General features: G+C 37.6%; 1 protein-coding gene across 1 annotated transcript in view; it reads left to right on the forward strand.

Moving 5' to 3' along the window:
* The first annotated feature begins 1,460 nt into the window (after positions 1 to 1,460).
* Positions 1,461 to 25,808, forward strand: part of LOC107570788 (polypeptide N-acetylgalactosaminyltransferase 9-like) — a 32,475-nt gene continuing 8,127 nt past the window's right edge. The window contains exons 1-2 of the mRNA XM_016257046.1: positions 1,461 to 1,575; positions 23,530 to 23,715. Coding sequence (XP_016112532.1) covers positions 1,468 to 1,575; positions 23,530 to 23,715 — 294 coding nt within the window. The 5' untranslated portion in view covers positions 1,461 to 1,467. The remainder of the gene's footprint in view (positions 1,576 to 23,529; positions 23,716 to 25,808) is intronic.

Here is a 25,808-nt window from a genome sequence, read left to right on the forward strand (position 1 = left end):
AAAGTAGTTTCGCTTTCACAACAAAACACACAGCTTCTTCACGACATGGCGGCAGCAACAATACTACAGCAAGAATAAAAGTTACGCCTTCTTTCTTTGCGTGAACATTTGGGCGGCGTTATGCAAATCGTCCCACATCGTGAGGTAGACATGTGGGGGCGTGTTAGAACGAGCCGTTTTAGGTAGACGTGGTTGACTCTTAACTTTTATAAAGAATATCTCTTTGGATTTGAGACTTTTGGTTTTGCAACTTTACAGATCTTCTTTATGCACCAAGAGCTTGTAACACTCCAAAGAGAAAGGAACAATTGAAATCTCATCATATGACCCCTTTAATCATTACTGTTTCCAAGGTTGTCACAGAGTGACATTTACTTTGAACTTCTTGGAAAGGGTTTTGAATTGAGTGTGTCTCTGACCTGAGAAACCAGTGAAAACTGCCATCTCAGCAAACTGCCATATGTGGACCTGTTTTAATATTACATGCTGAAGAGCAAGAAACCAAGTGGGAATACAGGGAGAGTGGGAAGAAAGAGAGTAGCACTTGACAAAATCAAATAAACACTTTTCTCTACTATATGCCTGTTTACTCTCACCGCACAGTCTGTCAGTGGTGTGTATTTCTGTTTAAACACACAACGTTTCTACTTTACATATGACTTCTGGCTCATCTCACTCCCACTCAACAGAAACTCTTCATGCTCTGTGAGAGGGCAGATTCTGCAACCTCTGATTCGTAAATTATTTCCAGTCGACTTCTCTCTCTGAGAGTTATTAATTCATCAGCACTTCTTTCCCCAGCCATATTCAGAGTCAGCTATTATCGTTTTTTCATCTATCTATCTATCTATCTATCTATCTACAGTGTTGGGGAGGAACTCATTACATGTAACGGAATTACGTAATTTAATTACAAAATAAACGTAATTGTAATCAGTTACAGTTACTGAGAAATTACAGTTAAATTACAGTTACTTATGAAAATATTAATGATTACAAAGGGGATTACAACTGATTTTTTTTATACACACACCCACATACAGATACAGATTTAATTGATTTATTTCCCAAAATTCACTGACTGCTCTAAAATATGAGACACCAATGTTTCAGGAGTTAAGGACACAGAATAGGACACATGCTTATTCAATAACTGTTTTATTTCCTATTTGGGTTTATGCATATGCTTTATTTTTTAAGATTAACTGTTTTTTCCAAGGCATTGTTAGATGCAGTGTTTCCTGTCATAGCAATGCAAATATTTGTTTTTTCCAAAACAGTACATATACAAAATAAACGTAATTGTAATCAGTTACAATCTATCTATCTATCTATCTATCTATCTATCTATCTATCTATCTATCTATCTGTCTATCTGTCTATCTGTCTATCCGTCCATCCATCCATCTGTCCAATCTCTCTGAATATGAATGCTCATATATATTTCTTGTACACAGGACACCTGCAATGATTGGCTGCTCCTTTGTGGTGGATCGTGAGTATTTTGGAGAAATCGGGCTGCTTGACCCGGGCATGGAGGTTTACGGAGGAGAAAACATTGAACTTGGTATGAGGGTAAGTGAGATCCTTACTAAAGCCATATTTGTGCACTCATGTCATTATTTGGCTTAGATAAGTGAAATATGGTGATGTAAACATTTGCGCATAAAAGCATGTAAAAGAGACAAATAAGTGTCTGCCTTGTTCATTTTGTTCAGTTGAGACATTCACAGTCCAGTGTATTCAGGTAATTGGAATTCATTGAGCATGGAGCTGTTTTAGCATATGAGACCCTCTCAGAAATTACAATTCACGATTGTTGCCACCCTCTCTGTAAATTCACAGGTGACAATGTAATTAACTCTATCTGCAAAGCTTCAGCATTTGACATATGTTTAATTACATTTCTTCATGCTTTCATGCCCAAGGCGTCATACCAGAGAGTGTTTGGGGGGTAAGCATGCAGATTCCCCCCTCCATCGAGGAGTAGATGCGTTGCCCAAAGGAAGTGAAAGTACTCAGTGCCAAATTACACAAGCTCGGATGCTTTAAAGGCAGTAGGGTACAAAGAAAGTAGATTCTTGCAGCTGCAGCCTTGAGAGAAATTTCATGGCCCACATGGTCTGTGAGCCAATGGAGAATTGAACTTGCTTAAATTCAGAAGCTGTTCTTTCTGTGGGGCGTCGAATATCCTTAGAAGATTTGCATAATTTGGATTAAATTCATTTTAAAGATTCATTGCCAGTGTTGATTGACAGAAATGTGTTTTCAGCCTGATGATAGATTGAACTATGGAGATGAATAGTGCTGTTTGAAACGTCTGGTTGAAGACGGTTTCAATTGTCTGTTTGTTATGTCTCGGTGACAGTTGATACAAAAGTAGACAGAATCATTTGTGGTTTTCTTTGCAAGTAGCTTCCTGGAATGTTGTACATTCTTTTACGTAAATTCAGAATCAACAGTTTTGCTGAAACCTCAGAGGCATTTTATACTGAATATGTTTGTAATATTGATTGAAATTGCACAGTGACTGCTTGCTCCCCAAATAGCATTGTGTGCTGGTACTTGATTGTAACGACTTTTTGTTTGTTTTTCTACAACAAAAAATTATGACATTGTCTGTGTTTGCCACATTTCCTGGCTGATTTATACATTAAATGAGACTTTCTGTTTGAAATGTAAATTGTTCACATATTTACCAATATTTCACAGACCACTTGTGAGGAGATTCTTACTGTTTTGCATTTGAACACATTTTTTTTTCTGACCCTGGTTTGAAATTGCCTGGGCTAGTGGACTTAAAGGAATAGTTCACCCAAAAATGAAAATTGACAGAAAATGTACTCACCCTCAAAGTCATCTATATCTTGGATGGCCTGTCTCTTCATTAAAACATATGTAGCATTACATCACTTGTTCACCAATGGATCCTCTGTTGTGAATGGGTGCCGTCAGAATGAGAGTCCAAACAGCTGATAAAACATCACAGCAATCAACAAGTAATGCACACCGATCCAGTCCGTCACCTATCAGTGAAGTAAAAAGCCTCACAAGACATTAATTAATATGTCATGGACCGCTTTTTCATTTTGGGCTGAACTATTCCTTTAAAGAAAACTTACAGGGATAGTTTAGCCAAAAAGTCAAAATCATGTCAACATTTGCTCACACTCATGTTAAATTCGATTCATTTTTTGAGTAAACTATAACTTTAAGTAAAAAAAGTGGCACAGGCTTACTTCACTCTAGCCTATATTAGTGTAAGCATGTGTTCTGCATTCCATTTGTTCCTTCATTACATGCTGCAGAAGGTTTCTTGTAACAGAAAAAAAAAGCTAGAATTTAGCAAAAGCGTCAAATTCCCAGCTTTAAAATAAACCAAATGCTTATTGGTGCTGAACACAGTGATGGCACATATGATCCATCTCAGTCTCTGGTTAATCCTCCAAAGCTGATGCAGCTCATTCAGGAGGGATTACTTTGACTGACAGCTACATATTTAATAATTAACCTTATGCCACACCAAATAGACAACCTTAGTTCACTCTGTAAAGAGATTCAGAAACGGGGAGTCGAAGAGAGGACGTTGTGGAGCAATAGGCTCGGATTGAATAGCTAATATGAAGACTAAAAGACATTAGAAGAAATGTGCAGCGGTATGATGGGAGTTTAATTTGTGTGAAGTTGTACCAAATGCCCACGAGGGAAATTAAAACTGCGGTAAAGTGGCTCAGAAAAAGCTGATTTGACACTTACAGCCCAAACTAATTGCATTTAGTGTGTATCAGTTCAATTTTATCCTGAAGTGACATTTTGCTGTTTTAACAATGCAAGCAGGAGCTCATAGGCTGGGAGAGGGTGATTCACAGGGGTCCTTTTTTTGTCACACCGAGATTTCGTTATCGAAACGGATCATAAATCTCTGAAATGGTTGAATAGGATGAAAGACACAAATTCTCGCTTGACACGATGGTTTTTGTCTATACAACCCTTCCGCTTTACAGTGAAGCATCGTCCGGGGGACGAAAATATTGCAGCCGATTTTCTTTCTCGCTCACCGTGCGAGAATGCATAGGTGGGGGGAAATGTGATGGCTAAGGCCACAGTTAATAATTGGGCTAGTTTATGTCAATCGTTCTAGTTTTCTTTTTAATTAATTTCATTTCTTTGTAGGAGAAATAGATTTTTTTGTTTAAGGGATTAATTGTTTGTTTGCTTGTTTATAAATTTATATGTATTTATTTTGTCTTTTTAATATTATTTACCCAAAACATTTTGTGTTAGTGGTGCATGTTGTCTCTTATGCGCACATTAAAGATCAAAGAGCGAGACAACAATCCATTACTAGAGTGCACGCTAGTGTAGGGTGACCATACGTGCCATTTTCCCAGGATGCGTCCTTGTCAGGATTTGTTTTGGCTTTGGTTTTTCCTGTTTTCATGCTTGCTGAAGGTAATGATCGAAAAGTAGTTTGACCAATAACATGCAGGCATTGTACATAATGGACCAATCATGGTGTGTGTGTGTGTGTGTGTGTGTGAGAAGGTGGGTTCTATGGTCAAAGCGATGCAATTACGCGTACATAGGATGTGTGTTCGACTTAAAAGCAGCTCGATCGATCAGTGTTTGACATCAACACGTCCTGGGAAAATGGCACGTATGGTCACCCTACGCTAGTGATTGAATAAAACCACAACTAAACAAGATATGGGTGAATAATTTCTTTATTTAATTGTTTGAATGATTGTGTGTCTTACCCGTGGTTCTGACTGCAGCATGGAACAAAGGCTTGTTATTAAAAGAGCGTGGCATTTCCTCATGTCCTTTATATCCTTTGCTAGGAATTATGGGAAATTAAGTTTTGGGTACCATATGGGTTTGGATTGTTTGTTCATTTGAATGTGTTATTATAAAGGGCATTCTTTCCAGTTTATTTTATTATTGCTTTATGGTGAATGGAATTTCATGTTTATAGAGTTTATTTGTATATATTTCTTTTTCATTGAGGTTTGATGTACTGAATTGAGACCCCCTGTAATTATAAAATGGTTTGATCTGTTTGTTAAAAGGGTGTGCTTTTTCTATGGCTGATGGAGTTCTGGTGAGGGATCCCTGGAGAAACATCTGAGGCCCATAATCAGTAATGTGCTGATATTTCATTTATCAGTTAGTTTGTCTTTCTTTTCTTTTGGTTTTTCACATTTTTTATTGCACCTTTGTGATCAGTACATGAGTGTGGCAGTTAATAAAATGGAAATTTGAAGATTCTATGAATGCCTCCTGAAAATTTTATGGAAGAACCCTTACAGCAACACATCTCCTTCGCATAGGGTTGATCAGGTTGTTGATTGTGGCCTGTGGAATGTTGGTCCACTCCTCTTCAATGGCTGTGCGAAGTTGCTGGATATTGGCAGGAACTGGAACACGCTGTCGTATACGCCGATCCAGAGGATCCCAAACATGCTCAATAGGTAACATGTCTGGTGAGTATGCCGGCCATGCAAGAACTGGGATGTTTTCAGCTTCCAGGAATTGTGTACAGATCCTTGCAACATGAGGTTGTGCATTATCATGCTGCAACATGAGGTGATGGTCGTGGATGAATGGCACAACAATGGGCCTCAGGATCTCATCACGGTATCTCTGTGCATTCAAAATGTTATCAATAAAATGCACCTGTGTTCGTTGTCGATAACATACGCCTGCCCATACCATAACCCCACCACCACCATGGGCCACTCGATCCACAACACTGACATCAGCAAACCGCTCACCCACACGACGCCATACACGCTGTCTGCCATCTGCCCTGTACAGTGAAAACCGGGATTCATCTGTGAAGAGAACACCTCCCCAAAGTGCCAGATGCCATCGAATGTGAGCATTTGCCCACTCAAGTCGGTTACGACATTGAACTGCACTCAGGTCGAGACCCAGATGAGGATGACGAGCATGCAGATGAGCTTCCCTGAGATGGTTTCTGACAGTTTGTGCAGAAATTCTTTGGTTATGCAAACCGATTGTTGCAGCAGCTGTCCGGGTGGCTGGTCTCAGACGATCTTGGAGGTGAAGATGCTGGATGTGGAGGTCCTGGGCTGGTGTGATTACACGTGGTCTGCGGTTGTGAGGCCGGTTGGATGTACTGACAAATTCTCTGAAACGCCTTTGGAGACGGCTTATGGTAGAGAAATGAACATTCATTTCACGGACAACAGTTCTGGTGGACATTCCTGCAGTCAGCATGCCAATTGTACGCTCCCTCAAAACTTGCGACATCTGTGGCATTGTGCTGTGTGATAAAACTGCACATTTTAGAGTGGCCATTTATTGTGGCCAGCCTAAGGTACTGTAGGGCCTCTGTGAACAGACACAAATGAACGACTGAATCTCTGCGTCTCACCAGAAAAACTAAGGTATCCTATCATCCATGTGAGAGTCGTAAAACTGAACCATGGTCAGCCCAGGCGCCAATTGTCTCAAATAAGTTCCTGTCCCGCTCAGCTTACCTTTACCAGAAACACAAGGAGAGAGTGATTTACACAACCACCTCCTGGGTCGGCAAGCACTAAGACAGCAATAACTGACCCTTTGCATCTGGACTCATTTAAGCAACAGAACGTCAGTGTTGTCTCGTGACTGGCTTCAGCATAAATAAACCATCTAGTAAACAACAGAACAAAGAACATGGTATCTGGAAATGTTCCAGCGACAGACACACCCGGACTCCATGACCGTTTAACGCATAAATTGATAATCCGATAAACAGAAAGCGACAGATTAATAGCTCAATGTCCGAGCGAGAAGAATGGCAGATCTACACCCGTGACATTGTCATGACCTCAGGACATCTCCCCTTTTCTCCCTGCATTCCAAAAGGGATGCACCCCTTTTCTCTCCTTCGGTCAGACAAAGGGACATAAAACTTACAACAGACAATTTCAAAAAACAATCATTTAAGTATAAAAGGGCAACTATATCCACAAATGATATGCTTTCTGTTTGATGTGCTATTGTAACCTATGATGTTTAGTCAATGTTTTATAACCCCTTTTAGTAGATAAAAGTATTAATGTGTATGCAAACTACCCGATATTTGAGTTTGAATTAAAGCTTGCTTTATTCGCCGAACATTGGCGTGAATGGAAAAATTGGTATCCGGCATCATTTTCTGGTGATAATATTGTTTATAATAAGTTATTAAAGCTTGCAGAAATACTCCCCACGGGAAACATGTGACCCATGCCTAATCAGGGAACAGTGTGGGGCGTGGCTAAGCCTTGCAAGTAATGTCTGATTGGAACAACAATCTGGGGGACGGACTTATGCAGCGGATCAAAAACCAAATGCAAAACGGATTCAATTGCCTTTCGCCGCTCGCTTCTTTTCACCGTGTTAATAGCACTCCAACTTGTGCTCACCATCACGAGATCGGGCCATCCAGAATTCAACCACTCCGTTGAAGCTTCGTAACTCTGCAGAACTCAAAGTCTTGCAAAATCAGATTCTCTCAGAAGAACTTTGAGGCTCCTCCGTAATCCGGCAACCAGCCAATCACCACCGAGGGCTCTCCCAAAAGGACGTCATCCAGAATCAGAATCAGAATCAGAAGAGCTTTATTACCAAGTATGTTTACAAACACAAGGAATTTGACTTTGACGACAGGAGCTTCCAGTGCAGAAGAAAGTACAAACATAGTGCAGACATACATAGTAGGGATAATAACACAGTGATGTCTTTCAGGTAGGCCAGAACCAGTCTCTCAAGTGACTTCATGACCACAGATGTGAGAGCGACAGGTCTGTAGTCGTTAAGTCCAGTGATTTTGGGCTTTTTGGGGACCGGAATGATGGTGGAGCGTTTGAAGCAGCAGGGAACCAGACGTCATCTCAGCAACCAATCAAAAGCCCGGGATTCCCTCAAGCAGCCAACAAGCTCAGTTCAGCTGTCAGCAAAATGCAAGTAACAGGCAAAATCTTTTCATCTCTTGCTGAAACTGGTGAAATGAGTTTAAGCAGTAAACGTAAGATAAATCTCTGCTTTGTGATTCTCTCAGGTTGCAATTTAAAGAACTCATGGAAAACGAGTGTTCGAACTTTGGGAACTTCATGCAAACTCCGTTAACTCATTTTCCTGAACCTGTTGTGTGAATGTGTGTGTGTGTTTTAGCTTAGTTTAATGTAATCTAGAATAGCCAATCAATTCTTGTTTCATTTATAAAGAAGTATTGTCCTGTGTCGTGACATTTTTAAAGTTAAAACTCTGCCCAGATCTTAGTTACCTAGCTCGTAGCTTATAGCTTCTCAAAAGCATGTATTAACCTGTGGCCAGGGAAAATACAAATATTCAAATTGTTAATATACATGGACGTTAACGTCTCGCTGGACGAACAGTTGATAAAATGTAAACTATCAAATTTGAAATCAGTTCTAATCAGGTTGACTTTGAATCTTCAGATTCGATTCCTCTCAAAACCTGAGCTAAATAATAATAATTAATTCCCTTACAAAATAAAGATAAAAATGAGTTAATTTTCATTACAGCACACCTGTGCAATAATCATGCTGTCTAATCAGCATCTTAATATGCCACACCTGTGAGGTGGATGGATTGTCTCGGCAAAGGAGAAGTGCTCCCTAACACAGATTTAGACAGATTTGTGAACAATATTTGAGAGAAATAGGCCTTTTGTGTACATAGAAAAAATCTTAGATCTTTGAGTTCAGCTCATGAAAAATGGGGGCAAAAACAAAAGTGTTGCATTTATAATTTTGTTCAGTATATACAGTATATACATATATATATATAATTTTTTTGCTCACCAGCCTCTGTGGCAAGCGTTTTCCCAAAGTTATTAGCCACACAGCATTTTCACTGGCCACAATTTTGTTGTTGGGAAATCAAAAAAGCCTCTGCACTAAAAACAAATAGCAAACAAAAACAAATTCATTTTGAAGCAGTACACAATTCTCTTTGCTAATCAACCTGACATCCACTTTTCATTGAACTGTCTTTTCTTTTTCCTTTGTTTCCATGTATTCACAGCCTCAGAGGGTATCTGCAGGATTTTAAAATCAAATTTAGGGCTTAAGACCTCAAGACTTTTTAAAGAACTGCACAAATAAAATAACATATTAAACTGTAAAATTACAGGATTTACAATTCAGAGACAGGTTTTCACACACACAAAAAACATTTCAGGCTTTAAAAGACTTTTTAAGAAAATTGGTGAGTCAAAAGTATAAATTATTATATTAATTTAAAACAAACATTTATCTTACTGTCTTAATAGCTTTGACTTTTAGAAGGCACAGGGCATAATAGGTATCCACTGGTTCACAGCAGCTGGGCTGATAATGCAAATTCTTCCTCTACCAGTGGCTGGTGCTTTTGTAACAGCAGAAATATAGCGGTTCCCTTGGTAAAAGCTGTACAAAATGTAGAGGTGCGCTTATAAACGCTACTTTATCAGGCATTGTATGTAGACAAAATTACATGAAAATGCCATCAAAAGACAGTCTGAAGACAGTCAGTTCCCTTCAGAAGATACATTCATATAGTGCCTATGTTTATTCACTGAAATCTTAGCTTTTTTGAAGTTTAATCCAGTCATATCTTTTTAGACTTTTAAAGGCCTTAAACTTGATACAACTACATATACTATGGGTCAGTTTTACTAACGGCTTGCGCCAGCGCAAACCATCTTTTGGCGTTAAAATGTTACTGTCAGGTTTTACTAAACTACTAAAGGCGTGGACACAGTTATTTTTGCGCCTGTCCTTATTGAATATGAATTTGTAGGAGTTTCCCTTTCAGACGCAAAGATTATGGGAGGAAAGTATTAAAATGAATCACGCAACGTGTTTTACTAACGTTTGCGTTTGTCAAATTACAGGTATTTGCACCATTATTTAACGCCCGAAAAAGCATGTCTTAAACTATTTTGCGCTTGAAATGGTTGCAGTTGTTGCTAGGAGGAGGCACCGCAGAAAACAGAGATCGCATGGTAGAAGGAAGAGGATTTTTTTTCACACATATTAATTTTATGTGGAATGCCACATTATTCGAACATATCATTTGCCAAGCCATGTTATTTTTAATTTGCTTCAGGAAATAAAAGATGACTTGAAACCCTCAACTAGGAGTCATGCAATACCTGCTCTATCAAAACTTCCAGCAAACCTTCATTTTTTGGCCTCCGGTTCTTTTCAACGTACTGTGGCTTCTTTATTTCCTTATTTGCGACTACGCTAATTTGCGCTGCGCATGGTATATTGCTTTGGTTGATATGTAAATGAGATGCTGCGTGCGTGTTCTTTCCTTTGCACGGTTGTTAGTAAATCACCTGCAGAAATATCCCCTCCCTGTTTTGGAATTGCGCTCTCACGCTAATTTGCCGTTTAGTAAAACTGGCCCTAAATTTTAAACTATTTAGTACTGATGAAATGTAATATTTGAATTAAATATCAATTTATTTAAATATATATTTACAGAAATATTGTACTAGAAAGGAATACTGTACTTTCATAAAATGGGCTTTTCATATAGTCATTACTTTCATGCTTTAAACCGGGTGTGCCTCACACGTCCTGAAAAGTGAAGCTGCGGGGTCTTTGCCCCCTGGTGGCTGGTTACAGTACAGGTCATAAACCCCGCCCTCTCCATGTAAACGAATGGTACTTGAGTCAAAATAAAAAAATTAATTACACTTCAAATACAATTTTCCGAAAGTCGGATTTGGACATTAAAGGTTGTTGTTATCACGCTGACATATGTTCTATAGTTCATTTTTGTGATAAGTTTGATTTTAGCTAGTAATTTGATGCTATAAAAATGGGGTGCGTCATTATGGTTGATTGGGTCTGTGGGAGTTTGATACCGTGGCTCCACCTCACGACACTACTGCGCAGACTCGGGCTCCAAACGAATCTCTACTGCGCAAACTCGGGCTCCAAACGAATCTCTACTGCGCAGACTCGGGCTCCAAACGAATCTCTACTGCGCAGACTCTGGCTCCAAACGAATATCTACTGCGCAGACTCGGGCTCCAAATGACATAATTTACTCAAGATGGCAGCGACCATACTGAGATGCTTTGGCTTCACTTTTCTATAGTGGAAGGAAGTGGAGAAGTGGAGTCATCCATCTTTTTTTACCGTCTATGCTTTAAACAATTTCAGCAGGAATCAGTTGCTCAGATACAGAGATGATTCTGCCGAACCTTTTCTAATGATTCAAAGGGCTTAATGAGATGGATTTCATGTAGAATCAGATGTAAAGCAAAACCGGAACTGAGGCTAAAGCAGCACGTCAGATCTCCAGTGACTTTTGTCCTTGCTTCAAACCTTCCAAAAGGGAGCAATTTTTCATTATGAAGACAGGCGAGCGGGTCTTTTCCGTCTGTGGTCGCTTCACTTCACACCCACACACACATATAGCACGGACGCTGAAAGGCGAATACAAAACAAACCAGTGAAGGGAGAGAAGGAAGATGACCTTTGGATCATGTTGGTGAATTGTAAAGCTTTTTAAATCTTTCTGAGCAGCATCTTTGCTTGAGGTTGTATTGTACATTCACAATTGGTTTGCCCTATGGTCAATCGAATGCAGCTTTAATGGACTCAAAGGCATGTATTTTGTCCTGTTGATATGCACTATGGGAAGCTGCTCGATTACTGAGCGTCTGTCTCTCTTTGCTTTATGTAGATAGATGGAATTCATTTGCATAACTAACTAGTGACTAACCACATGCATCAGTGCAGCTTTTCTCTTTAATTGGGTTATTGGGGTAATATGTTTATTAGCTGCATTAGAAAATTGGCTGAGAATGAGTTCATTCCCCTGTCTGCGTGGATCATATTCAAGAAGATCAGCAGACTCTGAAATATTTCTCTGTAAGAATCACAGACATTTCAAGGTATTCCATCTGGGGAGGATAAAGATTCGTTTTAAATAGGTCGTGTCATGACAGAATCTTTTCGGAATCTTTTGAACACAAACATCCCAAAAACATCAGAAACGAAGCTGCAAAAAAGGCTCGTTTTGAACTTGGGTCATCTTGAAAAGTGCATCGATTTATAATTTTCTTTTATGTTATTTTTAACAAGATTCCTCAGCACACTGTGGATTTTAACCCTTTTTGCAGCACCTTTTAGACACATTTTCTCACAACATACAGTAAAGGAGCTTTGCAAGGAGCTTGTTAATGAAGGATGGGGAATTGCAAACTATATGTGACCCTGGACCACAAAACCAGGCTTAAAGTCCCCATGAAATCAAAATTAAAGTTTTTTTGGGTGTTAGTATCAATATGTTAGTCTTAAGGTTATCTATAAGGCAGTGTGCTCCAAAACAGTGACAAAATTCGCATTTAGAAGATATAAGCATTCAAAGCTTGCAGTTCGTCACTTCCGCCAAAACGGCTCAAACGAACGCTATTGGCAATTTTAAAAAGGGGCGGGGCTGCTTGATATGTCCCGCCCAGTCTCCCTGTTTCAGTTAAAATGACGTCAACACAGGTTTGTTATGATAGGAAAATATTTGGCTGAGATACAACTATTTGAAAATCTGGAATCTGAGGGTGCACAAAAATCTAAATATTGAGAAAATCATCTTTAAAGTTGTCCAAATGAAGTTCTTAGCAATGCATATTACTAATCAGAAATGAAGTTTTAATATATTTACGGTAGGAAATTTACAAAATATCTTCTTGGAACATGATCTTTACGTAATATCCTAATGATTTTTGGCATAAAAGAAAAATCTATAATTTTGACCCATACAATGTATTGTTGGCTATTGCTACAAATATCCCCCAGCGACTTAACCTTTTGTGCTGCGGGGTTACATATTGGACTCGACAGTAAACTCACAAATCATTAGTAAGAGCAGCTACTCATTTCAAATGAAATAATATTGTAGAAATCTACAGTATTTTTAGTTTTTAGTAGTTTTCCCCCATAGAAATTTCAAGATTATTGCCAATTACAGATCGTTGATGATTACAGCAGCAAAAATGTTCAGTATAATCTCTTCTCTTCCTTATGTCATTTTTTTCTGTTTTCTTATCTTATTTTTCTTGAATTTTCTTTTATGTCAATGTTTATTTTTTACTTTTGTTTTTTTTCTGTGAATGCTTGTGTAGTTTCTTTGTATGCATTATTCTAAAAAGTTAAGTTATAATAAATTGATTAAGTTTAGGTTTACAACAGAGAAAAAAAAAAGCTAAAGTCATACAGTGAAGATATTGCTTGACAGCTGACAAAATTAATTATACGGCACAGAAAGCTCATAAAAACATGAGCCAAGGAGATGTTTGTTTCAATGTTTCCCTCACTGTACTATCTGAATTAATTTTCTCCTCTGAGCCAAAATTGAGTTTTATCATTTCCATTAGGCTTAGCTCAACCAGCGGATCTGGAGCAAACTCATTTTACCTCTCCTGTTCTGTGTTTAGTGAAGATAGAGGACATGAGAGATGCAGGCGCTCTGGGGGGGCTCTGTTATGGCTCATATGAGGTTTTTGAGATCATGCTGTTTCAGTGGACTGGATGCGATGTGTCTAAGTGTGTGTGTGTGTGTGTGTTGCTGTACTGTACTACCTACCCATCATTGTACACGTGCACCGAGAGAGCTAGTAATTTTGCGCTTCAGTTGAGGCACCAAGTTTTGACAATTTGTTAAAATGGAAGCAATGGATGGCTGTTCTTCTTTTCATGGTGGCTTTCTCTCGGCTTGGGACGGCCTGACTACTCTTGCGGCTGGCGCCGGGGGGGAAGAGACTACAGCTTATCAAACACATATTAAAGGAAAAGAGCAAATGTCAAGAACGTCAGAATTTGAAGTAAGTGCTTGTAAAGTAAAGAAAAGAGCATGAGCTGAATTTTTAAATCTGCTACGCTCCAAGAACTCCACAGCATGCCACCTTTCTACCAGTGGCTTAGAATTACATATAGACCTGTAATGTGAAAAGGAGCGAACACTTGAACGAGGAAAATAAACCTTCGTTTATCTCAAAGGATTCTCATTAACTCATATTTGAATGCCGATGTGTGTATGCTTTTTTAATATGCAACATTATCGTAAGTACGTGCCATCATCCAATTCCATGTCCTAAGTCAATTTCATCTTGTTCATGTCTTTGCAAAAAATAGTGTGTTACCGTGCAACTCAATCCAAACAGTTTAAAAATCCTCAGCAAACACAGTTAGTGACGGCTGAGGGGAAATGATAATTCATTTAGTAAAGCTCACTGGCAGAAATGCGGCCCATGCATCTCATCCTGATTGTGAGTCCTGGAAGGGAAACTGAATATGTAATTGGAAATCTTAAAATTATTTTTTTTTTAGTATGTCCCCAGAGGGCACAATGGAAAAGTCGATTATCCTTATTCAAGTGGCTCACAGTGGACAGATGCTTTCAGGCTCAAGGTTTCTTTTCATAGTCCACCTGCTACGCTCCAAGAACTCCACAGCATGCCACCTTTCTACCAGTGGCTTAGAATTACATATAGACCTGTAATGTGAAAAGGAGCGAACACTTGAACGAGGAAAATAAACCTTAATTTACCTCAAAGGATTCTCATTAACTCATATTTGAATGCCGATGTGTGTATGCATTTTTAATATGCAACATTATCGTAAGTACGTGCCATCATCCGATTCCATGTCCTAAGTCAATTTCATCTTGTTCATGTCTTTGCAAAAACTAGTGTGTTACCGTGCAACTCAATCCAAACAGTTTAAAAATCCTCAGCAAACACAGTTAGTGACGGCTGAGGGGAAATGATAATTCATTTAGTAAAGCTCACTGGCAGAAATGCGGCCCATGCATCTCATCCTGATTGTGAGTCCTGGAAGGGAAACTGAATATGTAATTGGAAATCTTAAAATTATTATTTTTTTAGTACGTCCCCAGAGGGCACAATGGAAAAGTCGATTATCCTTATTCAAGTGGCTCACAGTGGACAGATGCTTTCAGGCTCAAGGTTTCTTTTCATAGTCCAATAGCCAAAGCTAGACATGTTTTATCCTGCCTATGCTAGTATAAACTCAAGCAGCTCATCTGAATGTTGTTTAATGATATGTCAAAATTTTAATTGTTGTAGTTTAGTGGTATTTCTATGCTATTATAGTATTTATTAATATTTTAATTAGTTTTTATTTTAATTTTATTTATTTAAGTTTTAGTCATTTTGTTATGTGCTTTAGTCATTTTTATATATTTTTTTTATAATAATTTTTTTTATTATTTTAATTTTTTATATATTTATATATTTATATAACTTGTACAGAATAAAAGCCATTGCACCTATGGCATGTCTCCGTAAAACATCTAAAGCTGTCTGTGTGTGTGCGTGTTTGTGTCTGTGTGTGTGTGTGTGTGTGTGTGTGTGTCCACAAGGTAAAACCTGAAATTTTTGACATTGTGGGGGCTGGCCTGCGGTCCCCACGAGGGAAACAAATTATTAAAAATAGAAAATTATGTTTATCTGAAAGTGTAACAATGCAAAAAGGTTTTCTGTAAGGGGTTTAGGGTTAGGATTGGATTAGGGGATAGAAAATATTGTTTGGTCAGTATACAATTAATAGAAGTCTATGGAAAGTCCCCAAGAAACAAACACGTGTGTGTGTGTGTGTGTGTTTACAAAAGTTTACTGCTTTTTGACCGACACTAATTCTTTATTTCAAGTTCCCACAGTTTTACTGTAATAATTGCAATAACTGTGGTATATTTTGCCAGCAAGTCACCGTGTTAATGTTAATGTTTGTTAGAGGATTCAGCACCAAACCTTAGGCAGGGTTTCTACAGGTAAAACGTAATTAGCGGTAATGAGACAGGATGTCAGAATCCTTTTTAGTAGCTTTGTTTAAATCTCAGTATGAATTACCGTGGCCCTTTTATCTATCCGCTAGTGTGACAGCATTAAGTCATGGCCTTTTATTGCTATTTTTATCATTGTAATGATCATCAATAGCGGCTGATCATTGAAATATGACTCGGAGAGCACAGGCTGGCAAGAGGGTCCAATTAAATTAGCCAGTGCTTGATCTGAACCGTACATCACATAAAACCGTCTGGTATAATTAACGTGATTAAAATAATAGATGGCAAAGCTTTGTCTGTTCCCTGTCATAGGAAGAATGGGATAGAGAGTGAGACAGAGAATATAATGCTCAGGGAGCGAGAGAGGTGGAGTGGACTTTTCTCAGAGGGTTGGGATGTGTCTCAGAGGATGAGATGATGTAACTTTTTAAAAACAAATGAAAGTACGTCAGTCTAACACTAGCTAAACATGCTTGATTGAGAGTAAGAGGGAGGAGTGAATGAATTGCACCCGCTGATAGCGCCATTAATTTGCATGCACTGTTTGCATTGTTTTAGCACCCGGTTCACTAAAGGAATTATGCAAATCGTGTAACTGCTAATGCACCCACAAAATCTGTGCTGAGCGAATTTTGCTCACCACAATTGCCAGTCTTGGAGGTCGGATCTGATAGCTACTGCAGGCTGTGGAGAAGCCTGATTAAACTAGATTGCAGATAGTTTGTAAACAAGAAATATAACGGACAAAAATGGTGCAAGTATTTAATGAAGTTTTCAAGTTCAGTGTTTTTCCCCTTAAACACTGCATTCAAACACACTGCAATTCATAAAAGAAAGTAACACTGTTATTCAACACGGATTAAAATGATGAAAAGTAAGGACGTTTGGAAATAAAGAGCCATACATTGATACAAATATAACAATAATTTCAAATAAATGCTGTTCTTTAAAATGTTCTGTTCATCAAAGGATCCTGAAAAGATTCATCAGTTTCCAAAAAAAAAAAAAAAACATTGAGCTGAATGCTGGAGTTCAGCATTGATAATAATAATAAATGTTTCTTGAGCATCAAATCAGCATATTAGAATGATTTCTGAAGGATCATGTGACTCTGAAGACTGGAGTAATTCAGCTTTGCCTTCAAAGGAATACATTACATTAAAAAATATATTTAAATAGAAAACTATTATTTAAATTGTAAATTTCATTACTGTTTTTACTGTATTTTTGATCAAATATATGCAGCCTTGGTGAGCATAAAGACCTCTTTCAAAAATAATTTGAACTTTGAACAGCAGTGTATATTTTCACAACACTGAGCTTAGTGTGTAATATTGTGCGGATTATTTATTTGTTTTTTATTTTGTTTTATTCTACTTTGTATTTTTACAATTTTATGTTAGAGTTTAGTTTTTTTTGTACATTTATTCTATTTCATTTAAATATTTGACAAAGTGACTCATACTTTGTGTTTTATGGCCTCATGAAGGCAAAAATGTAATATAATAATATTACAAAAAAATAATACAAAAAAAAAAGAAATTCTGGCATTGCAAAAGCATATCATATATTTTTACATTTACATTTAGTCATTTAGCAGATGCTTTTATCCAAAGTGACTTACAAATGAGGACAATAGAAGCAATCAAAACTAACAAAAGAGCAATAATATACAAGTGCTATAACAAGTCTCAGTTAGCTTAACAGTACACGTAGCCAGTTTTTATATATATAATAAATAAAAAGAAAACAGATAGAATAGAAAAGGAATAGAGCAAGCTAGTGTTAGAGGCATTTTTTGCTTTTGTTAATTGTATAATTAATAAAAAGAAAACAGATAGAATACAAAAAGATTAGAAAATATAGTGTTAGTTTTTTTTTTTTAAGAACGCAAGCAGTAAATGAATAGAGTGCAAGTCTAAAAGGGACAAGTTTTTTTTTTTTAAGAATAGAATTAGAATAGAGAGTTCTAGTTGTGGCCTAATGGTTAGAGAGTCGGACTCATAACCCAAAGGTTGTGGGTTCGAGTCTCGTACCGGCAGGGGTTGTAGGTGGGGGGGGGCGTTCTCCCACCCTCAAAAACCAGACCGCGTGTGGCCTAATGGTTAGAGAGTCGGACTCATAACCCAAAGGTTGTGGGTTCGAGTCTCGTACCGGCAGGGATTGTAGGTGGGGGGGCGCTCTCTCCCACCTTCAATACCACGACTGAGGTGCCCTTGAGCAAGGCACCGAACCCCCAACTGCTCCCCGGGCGCCGCAGCATAAAATGGCTGTCCACTGCTCCGGGTGTGTGTTCACGGTGTGTGTGTGTGCACTTTGGATGGGATCAATGCAGAGCACTAATTCTGAGTATGGGTCACCATACTTGGCCACATGTCATGTCACTTCACTAGAGTTAGAGGGTCAAATAAAGAGATGTGTTTTTAGTCGTTTCATGAAGATGGTTAAGGACTGTGGTCAGCTGCTCGGATTGAGTTGGGCAGGTCATTCCACCAGGAGGGGAAATTTAATTATAAATCAGTGAAAGTGATTTTGTGCTTCTTTGGGATGCACAATAAAGCGCCGTTCACTTGGAGAATGCAAGCATCTAGAGGCACATAAGTCTGAAGTAATGAATTTAGGTAAAGGGGTGCAGAGCCAGTGGTGGTTTTGTAGGCAAACATTAATGCCTATATATAAATATATATATACAGTATATATATGTATAAATAATATATTTTTAATAATTTGTACACTGACCTTTTCATTCTTGCTTGTTAAATTGTTTGATATGACCCCAGTGCCATCTTGAGTAAAAGTCAAGACAGACTGTGCAATGTCTTTTATGACACACTGCACATATTCATCTGAGGGCTTTGGACAGCACTGGTTTTGACAATTGATTGATTATGCCCAATAATGAAAGAAAAGTGTGTATCAGAGTGTGCAGTTGTACTGCTACCATCTTGTTCGCCATGAGTTTTTGACCTTGATGTCTCTTCTCCAGACTGCTTAATTACGGCTGAAAAAAAAAAGTGGAACTCAGTAATGGCAATCCCTCCCTCTCAGCGTGAGGTAAATGTGTTCCTGTCAGTGCTCTTCAACAATCATCATTTCATCAACATGGCTCCTGAGTTCAGAGAGAGAATTATTTGTTTTAATAATGTTATGAAAGAAACCTGCAGAAACGTGACCTGCATGATGCTGACCCACCATCTCTTGAATCATACAATATCACTCCCGCTTGTTCGCAAAGAAGGGCAAATCTAAACAGTGACAGAGACTATTTTTATAGAGGACATCCTACATATATGGAAATATGGGCCTATACAATATATTTTGTCCCAATGCATTCAGCTTTATTCAGTGATATCCAGTCATTCAGAAGCAAGCATAAAAGCACAGGTTATTGCAGGATATGAACGAGGCCACTGAAAAGAATTACTCTCTTTAAACACTTACCTAAAAAAAATTGGTGTGAGATTTCTTTACTATTTCACATAGAAATTGCTAGTAAATTGCACAAATAGCTACAAAGAAATGGCAAGTAACACAAATAATTAAACATGTAAAAGTATTTTCTTGTAAAACATACTCCAGTAATCTTTAATTATTTTATTTTTTTTTACATGCCAAGCTGAATATTAAATCTTTGATCATGCTGCTGGCAAGATAAACAATGTATAATGTGTAATTTATTTCCTGTATTAATGTATTTCCTATTGAAACAGGAAGTTGCAGTGTGAAATTTCAGATATTTCAGGCGTTTTGTCTATAGTCAGTAGTCTATAGTTTACATCACAGGCCTATAAAACCTCACTTGACAGATTTTGTACAGGCAAAAGCAATGCAAACACTGAAGATTAAGATATTTTTATCTTTAGGGATTGCAACATTCTTGTACTAAATAGCATTTTATTTGACATAAACAATTAATATGCCTCTCCGAACAAGTTGTCAATATTTTTGGTTCAATCAAAATTATGTGCTCATTTAGAAGTACATTGTATTTTGAAGTTTTTATCTCAGCATTGTTCCTTATCATCATGTAAAGAGATAGGACATAGAGATAGTGTGCAATAGGTTTGGGGGGGTTTATTGTCTTTGTAACACTAGCATTGTGGTGTTTAACGCAGGTTCTTTCTCAGAGAGGGGGCAGTCTCTTTACTCAACTCTAATCCAAACACCGAGGGCTAACAAGTTAATTTGTTGTTTTTTGTCTGTTCCGTGACTGAAAGTAGGCTTTTATTGAGCTTGAACAAAGCACACAATGGAGTATTCACTGTAGAGTGAGAGAGCAGAAAAACCTGCAGCATGTGAGGCCATAACAGAACTCTACTGCTCTGAGATTGATTTTGTACACCAAGGTTGCACTATGGATCAGTGGTGCTGAAGCTGAAAGTATTCACAGCTAATGAAAGTCAGTGAATGCATAGCTAGTTCCATTAATGTCACGGTTAGTGGAAGATAGAGGACCGCTAGCTCTCAAAGCGAAGGTGTGCAAAAGAGAGGCAGCGCACTTCTGCTTGTAGCTCTACTGTATAAAGCCACCAAAGATGCACAATGCACTTCCAGATCGTCTTTATTATTTTACTCCTTTTGCCTGTCTTGATTCATTCTAGGTGTTCCATGTTTTTCATTATTTCCTTTGTGTGTTTGTGCTTTTGAGTTCTCCTTTTATTAGCTTCTTTTAATGTAAAATATTAATTTGGTGTCCCTGTTTTCAACATCATCTGGTTTCAAAAAGCAGAGTATTCAGAATTAGACTGAATGCTGTGTTTTCAAGCAACATATAATCACAAATATTTTATTTATATTAAAGGGGTCATGTGATGTTGCTAAAAAGAACATTATTTTGTATATTTGGTGTAATGAAATGTGTTTATGCGGTTTAAGGTTCAAAAAACACATTTTTTTCCACATACTTTATTGTTTCTTCTCTATGCCCCGCCTTTCTGAAACGTGTCGATTTTTACAAAGCTCATCGGTCTGAAAAGCGAGGTGTGCTCTGATTGGCCAGCTATCCAGTGCGTTGTGATTGGCCGAATACCTCAAGCGTGTGACGGAAATATTTGGCCCCTCACCATACTGTGATACCGTGTCCGGCCGGAGCGATGAGACAAAAACATGAAAACCCATTATAAATGAGGCATTTGTTGCATCCAGTGGGGACATAATTACTGATTATAATGATTTATACTGTCTTTTTACACGTTGTGTTGCATCGCGCTGCGTAAACATAAAACCATGTCTGCATTTGTGATCGGAGAAATGACAAACAACAAGTGCTACTCTACACTGCTCAAAACTCGCGTTTGAATCGTCAGTGGCAAATTCTTTAAATGAAAACATACTTACAGGCTGTGAGTCAGAACAGCCGGCATTGTAGTCTACTCTTCCAGGATCAGGAAACAGTCTTCCATAAAATGTGCTGCACACATCTGAACATTTGGGTTGAAGTGTTCTGGAACAGTGTTGTAAATACAACTTAACCACTGATTTCTAGTTGTGTCCCCTTTCGGAAGGCAAACAAAGTAGTTTCGCTTTCCCAACGAAACACACAGCATCTTCACGACATGGCGGTGGCAACAATACAACAGCGAGAATAAAAGTTACGCCTTCTTTCTTTGCGTGAACATTTGGGCGGCGTTATGCAAATCTTCCCACATAGTGACGTAGACATGTGGGGGCGTGTTAGAACGAGCCGTTTTAGGTAGACGTGGCTGACTCTTAACTTTTATAAAGAATATCTCTTTGGATTTGAGACTTTAGTCTTCGCAACTTTACAGATCTTCTTTATGCACCAAGAGCTTGTAACAATCCAAAGAGAAAGGAAAAATTGAAATCGCATCATATGACCCCTTTAATAGAAGATGTTTGTCCATTGAGAGAACTGTTAAAAGCCAAGGACTCAAAAGTTTGGGGTCGGTAATTTTGAAAATGTTATGAAAAAAAAAACGTTTATGCTCACCAAGGCTGTATTTGTTTGATGAAATGTACATAAAAAAATATTGTTACAATTTAAAATAACTGTTTTCTGTTTTAACATATTTGAAAATGCAATTAATACTATAATGGTAAAGCTGAATTTGCAGCGGTGTCACATGGTCCTTCCAAAATCATTCTAATATTATGATCTGGCATAACATTTCAAAACATTATTATTATGAATGTTGAAACAAGTTTTGCTGCTTACTATTTTTTTGTGATTTTTTTAAATAAAAAGTTCAGAAGAATTGCAAATAGAAATGTTTTGTAATAATGCTTAAAATATAGTTCTTACTGTCACTTTTGATAAATTTAATGCATCCTTGCTAAATAAAAGCCTTCCCCCCCAAAAAAAATACATAGTTTATAGTAAATATAGAACTCTTAAGAGGGGGTAAAAAATTATGTTAAACTAAATCAAGAGTCTTCAGTTAAGTGCTAAAATGTAGTCTTTTCAAATCTAGTAACGCTACTATTGTTGTTCTCTTACGTATTTCAAGGATGCCATATCCAGTGCCATACATAATCTTTTAAAAGCTATCCACCTGTAATGTTAATAGCCGATTATTAATCTACATATGTTCAGTTGTAAGTCTCTGGCCTTTCAGGTCAGTAGACCTTCTGCATCTATTCTCCAGTTTGAGCAATGTTTCCTTGAACTTTCTGGTGCCCCTGTCATCACTACAGCAGCAGGCTGATATGCCATTTTAAAGCTATAATGGCGTACGTACATTCACTGCCTGTTTTTTCATATATTTCTATGATGTGGAGGCAGACACACGGAGTCAGCATAATAGTGTGACTGGTGGTGGGTCTCAGGGGAAGAACATATTTGCACTCATCTTTTCCACACATTCATTTATCATCCCCTGTTTCTCTCATCTCAGCACAAACTAATGGCCCTTAACACTTAATTGCTGTATCAGGCAAGCTCACACACTTTGTATTATGAAGGGGGCAAACCTCAACGGGCGAGTTGAGGCGCCCTAAATAAAAAGCAGTTCATTTTTTTAGCTCAATCTGACAATCTTTGGCTGAGAATATTTAGATGGCAATACATTTGACTTTGTTCTTTTTTCATATGCTGTAAATCGCACATCATTTGTTATAGTTAAATGCTTTCTCTCACAGTCAGGACAGTCAGCATAGCAAGAAATTATCAAAAATAGGCATAAAAAGAGTTCAAATTATATTGAACTACCTGTGTTATTTAATGATGGACACCTTAGCATCACCTTTGCACATACTAAAACCTATAGAAGCTCGTTTCCACCACAGGATAAAACAAATAATGGTAATTGCAATTTTTATATCCCAATTCTGACTTTTTTCTCGCAATTCTGAGTTTATACCTCGCAATTCTGAGAAGAAAAGTCTGAATTGTGAGAGATAAAGTCGCATTTGTGAGACAAAAGTCAGATTTTTTTTGGGGTTTCTGCCAAGGAATAAAAAATAAAAAAGGTCACAATTCTGTCTTTTTTGTCACAATTGTGATTTTATGTCACAATCCAGACTTTTTTATCAGAATAGCAAATGAGCATCTTGCAATTCTGAATTCAGATCTCGCTAATCTTTTTTCTAGAACTGTGAGAAAAAAAGTCAAAATTGTAAAATGTAGTTTTTTTTGTATTCCCTGTTGGAAATGGGCTTTCATAAGAACTTGTTGTTCATAAAATGTGTAAAAAAAAAACAGGTTTTACTGTTTTAGTTTTAACTGTTATCTACCGTCTCTGTCTGCAGGTGTGGCAGTGTGGCGGCAGTATGGAGGTTCTCCCGTGTGCCCGAGTAGCTCACATCGAACGCACAAAGAAACCGTACAACAACGACATTGACTACTATGCCAAGAGGAACGCGCTGCGGGCAGCAGAAGTTTGGATGGATGAGTATAAGTCCCACGTCTACATGGCCTGGAATATCCCCATGAATGTGAGTGCAAGTTTTAGCCATCACCAAACCTCATTTGTTTGAGTCTAGACAGCCAATGGTTAATGGAAAATGATTGCTGTGATTAATTTTGTCCTGATTCATTTTCTTGCGTGTCTTCTGTGCGAGGCACAATACACAGAATGAGTTTGTAGATTAAGTTTGGCAACTTGTCAGAGTCAGTTTTAATGTCACCCTCAGCGCACAATTACCGCAGTCATTGTCTTTACAGTAAGTGATACCAAGATATACTGTAAATACGTTATGCTTTACATCAGTTTTTTATGAAGGCAGCTCTCGCATCTTGCATTATCGAGCATTATAATTAATAAAATATGCATTTCATTTTAAGAATCTTGGTTTGTAAACATGAGGCTTATTTTCTTCCTAAAATGAATAGCAGCGTATTGAAAGGATAATTCAACCAAAGCCAGCACTTAAGTTATTAAAAGCCTTAATTGCACTGAAGTGTTTCAGGAATGGCCTTGGTCAATAAATGCAATGAGCTACTTCACCATTTAAAAATTATATCTCCACACAGTTTTAAAATGGAACACAAGTTCATAATAGCTAAGTATACATTATTAATAGTTATTCATAAAGCAGTAGTGTTCAGTTACACATGTACTATTACAAACGTACCCTCACTGTGCTTGTGACTGGTCTTGCAGTCCTCAGTAATGTTAGTGATGTTTACTTATGAAAAAAAGCAGTGACATAACTGCAAAAGTAGTCCTTTACGCTGACAGTATTACTGTTGCGTATCCAAACGGCAGATTTATGCAGAAAATAAAGTGAATTCTTATCCACTACAAATTGATTCTGCATGAAAATTTCCTTAAATACTGCCCATAATTTGTAAAATAGTTATATTAGTCATCTTATTAATAAAAGGTATTGATAATAAAGATTAAATATTTTATTTTATTTTATATATTAGCAACTGGGATGCTGTGCACTGTAAAAATGATTTTTCAAAGAATATTGGAGTATATTCAGTTTTCTACTTAAAATTTTTTTTTTATGATAATAGCAATTCATGATCAAGCTCGCTCTACGATGTATGTTTCGGTATACATACTCCCAGTATGCTTGCAGCTATAAATGTATATAAAAATGACGAATTAAGTGCTACAGTGCATGTGAAATACAATGACAATGATTTTTTTTTTGCTTACTGACATATGACTTCATTGCGTCTGTTGTAAACGTAAATGAATTTTAATGTCATAATAAATTGCTACACATCATTAAACACATATCAATTTAGCTTCTACATAGACAAATTAAAACATTAGAGAATTGTGGCTGTATATAAATATTTCATGTCGAACAGGCTCCCATTGGAAGTGCTTTGTATTTTAGACATTTTAATTAACAGAGCATCAAACCCAGTGAAAAATATGGATAAATACTGAAGCGTTCTCAACTGTTTGGGCATAAGTCTCACAGATATGGCACAAACTGCATTCTGTATGCATTGAACTGTTCCCTGAAAAACAGGACAATTTTTGTATATTAGGATGGTTGGCAACCCTACTCCTATTAGTACTAGCACTGAGCATCAGAGACTGAGTTTTAGATTCTGAGCGTGTTAGCAGAGAGTTTCTGAATACCATTAGAAGTTCTTTGCTTCAATCCACCGAGCACTTCTCCATGCTTACTTGAGCCCACTCGCTAGCGCTGGTAATTAAACAGATGATTAGCATGTTAGCGGCTCCTAATGAAAGAACAATTGCAGTCTCCCATGACTGACATAAATGCAAAGACGCAATCCTCCTGTTCTCCCTGACAATTTCCAGACAGATTAGGGCTCTTTTGTTTATGAGCGATGGTCTAATGATGGAACATGGTGAATATGAAATTCAAAATGACTAATATGAAGTACAAGAACAAACTGTCCTAAGCTACATAACTGTATATAAAAAGCTTGAATGGTCTTTTAAGTTAACAGCAGGTTGTGGGAATGTAATCCCACTAAATTAATAAATGAACAGTCCTAGCAGGCTACATTCGTAACACCATTTATCATTAATGTGGCAATAAGTCCCAACAACATTTGGGGTTATTGATTTAACTGAAATTTTTCATATATA

The sequence above is a fragment of the Sinocyclocheilus grahami genome, unplaced genomic scaffold (assembly GCF_001515645.1).
Source record: "Sinocyclocheilus grahami isolate Dianchi unplaced genomic scaffold, SAMN03320097.WGS_v1.1 scaffold1506.1, whole genome shotgun sequence".
Classification (NCBI taxonomy): Eukaryota; Metazoa; Chordata; class Actinopteri; order Cypriniformes; family Cyprinidae; genus Sinocyclocheilus; species Sinocyclocheilus grahami.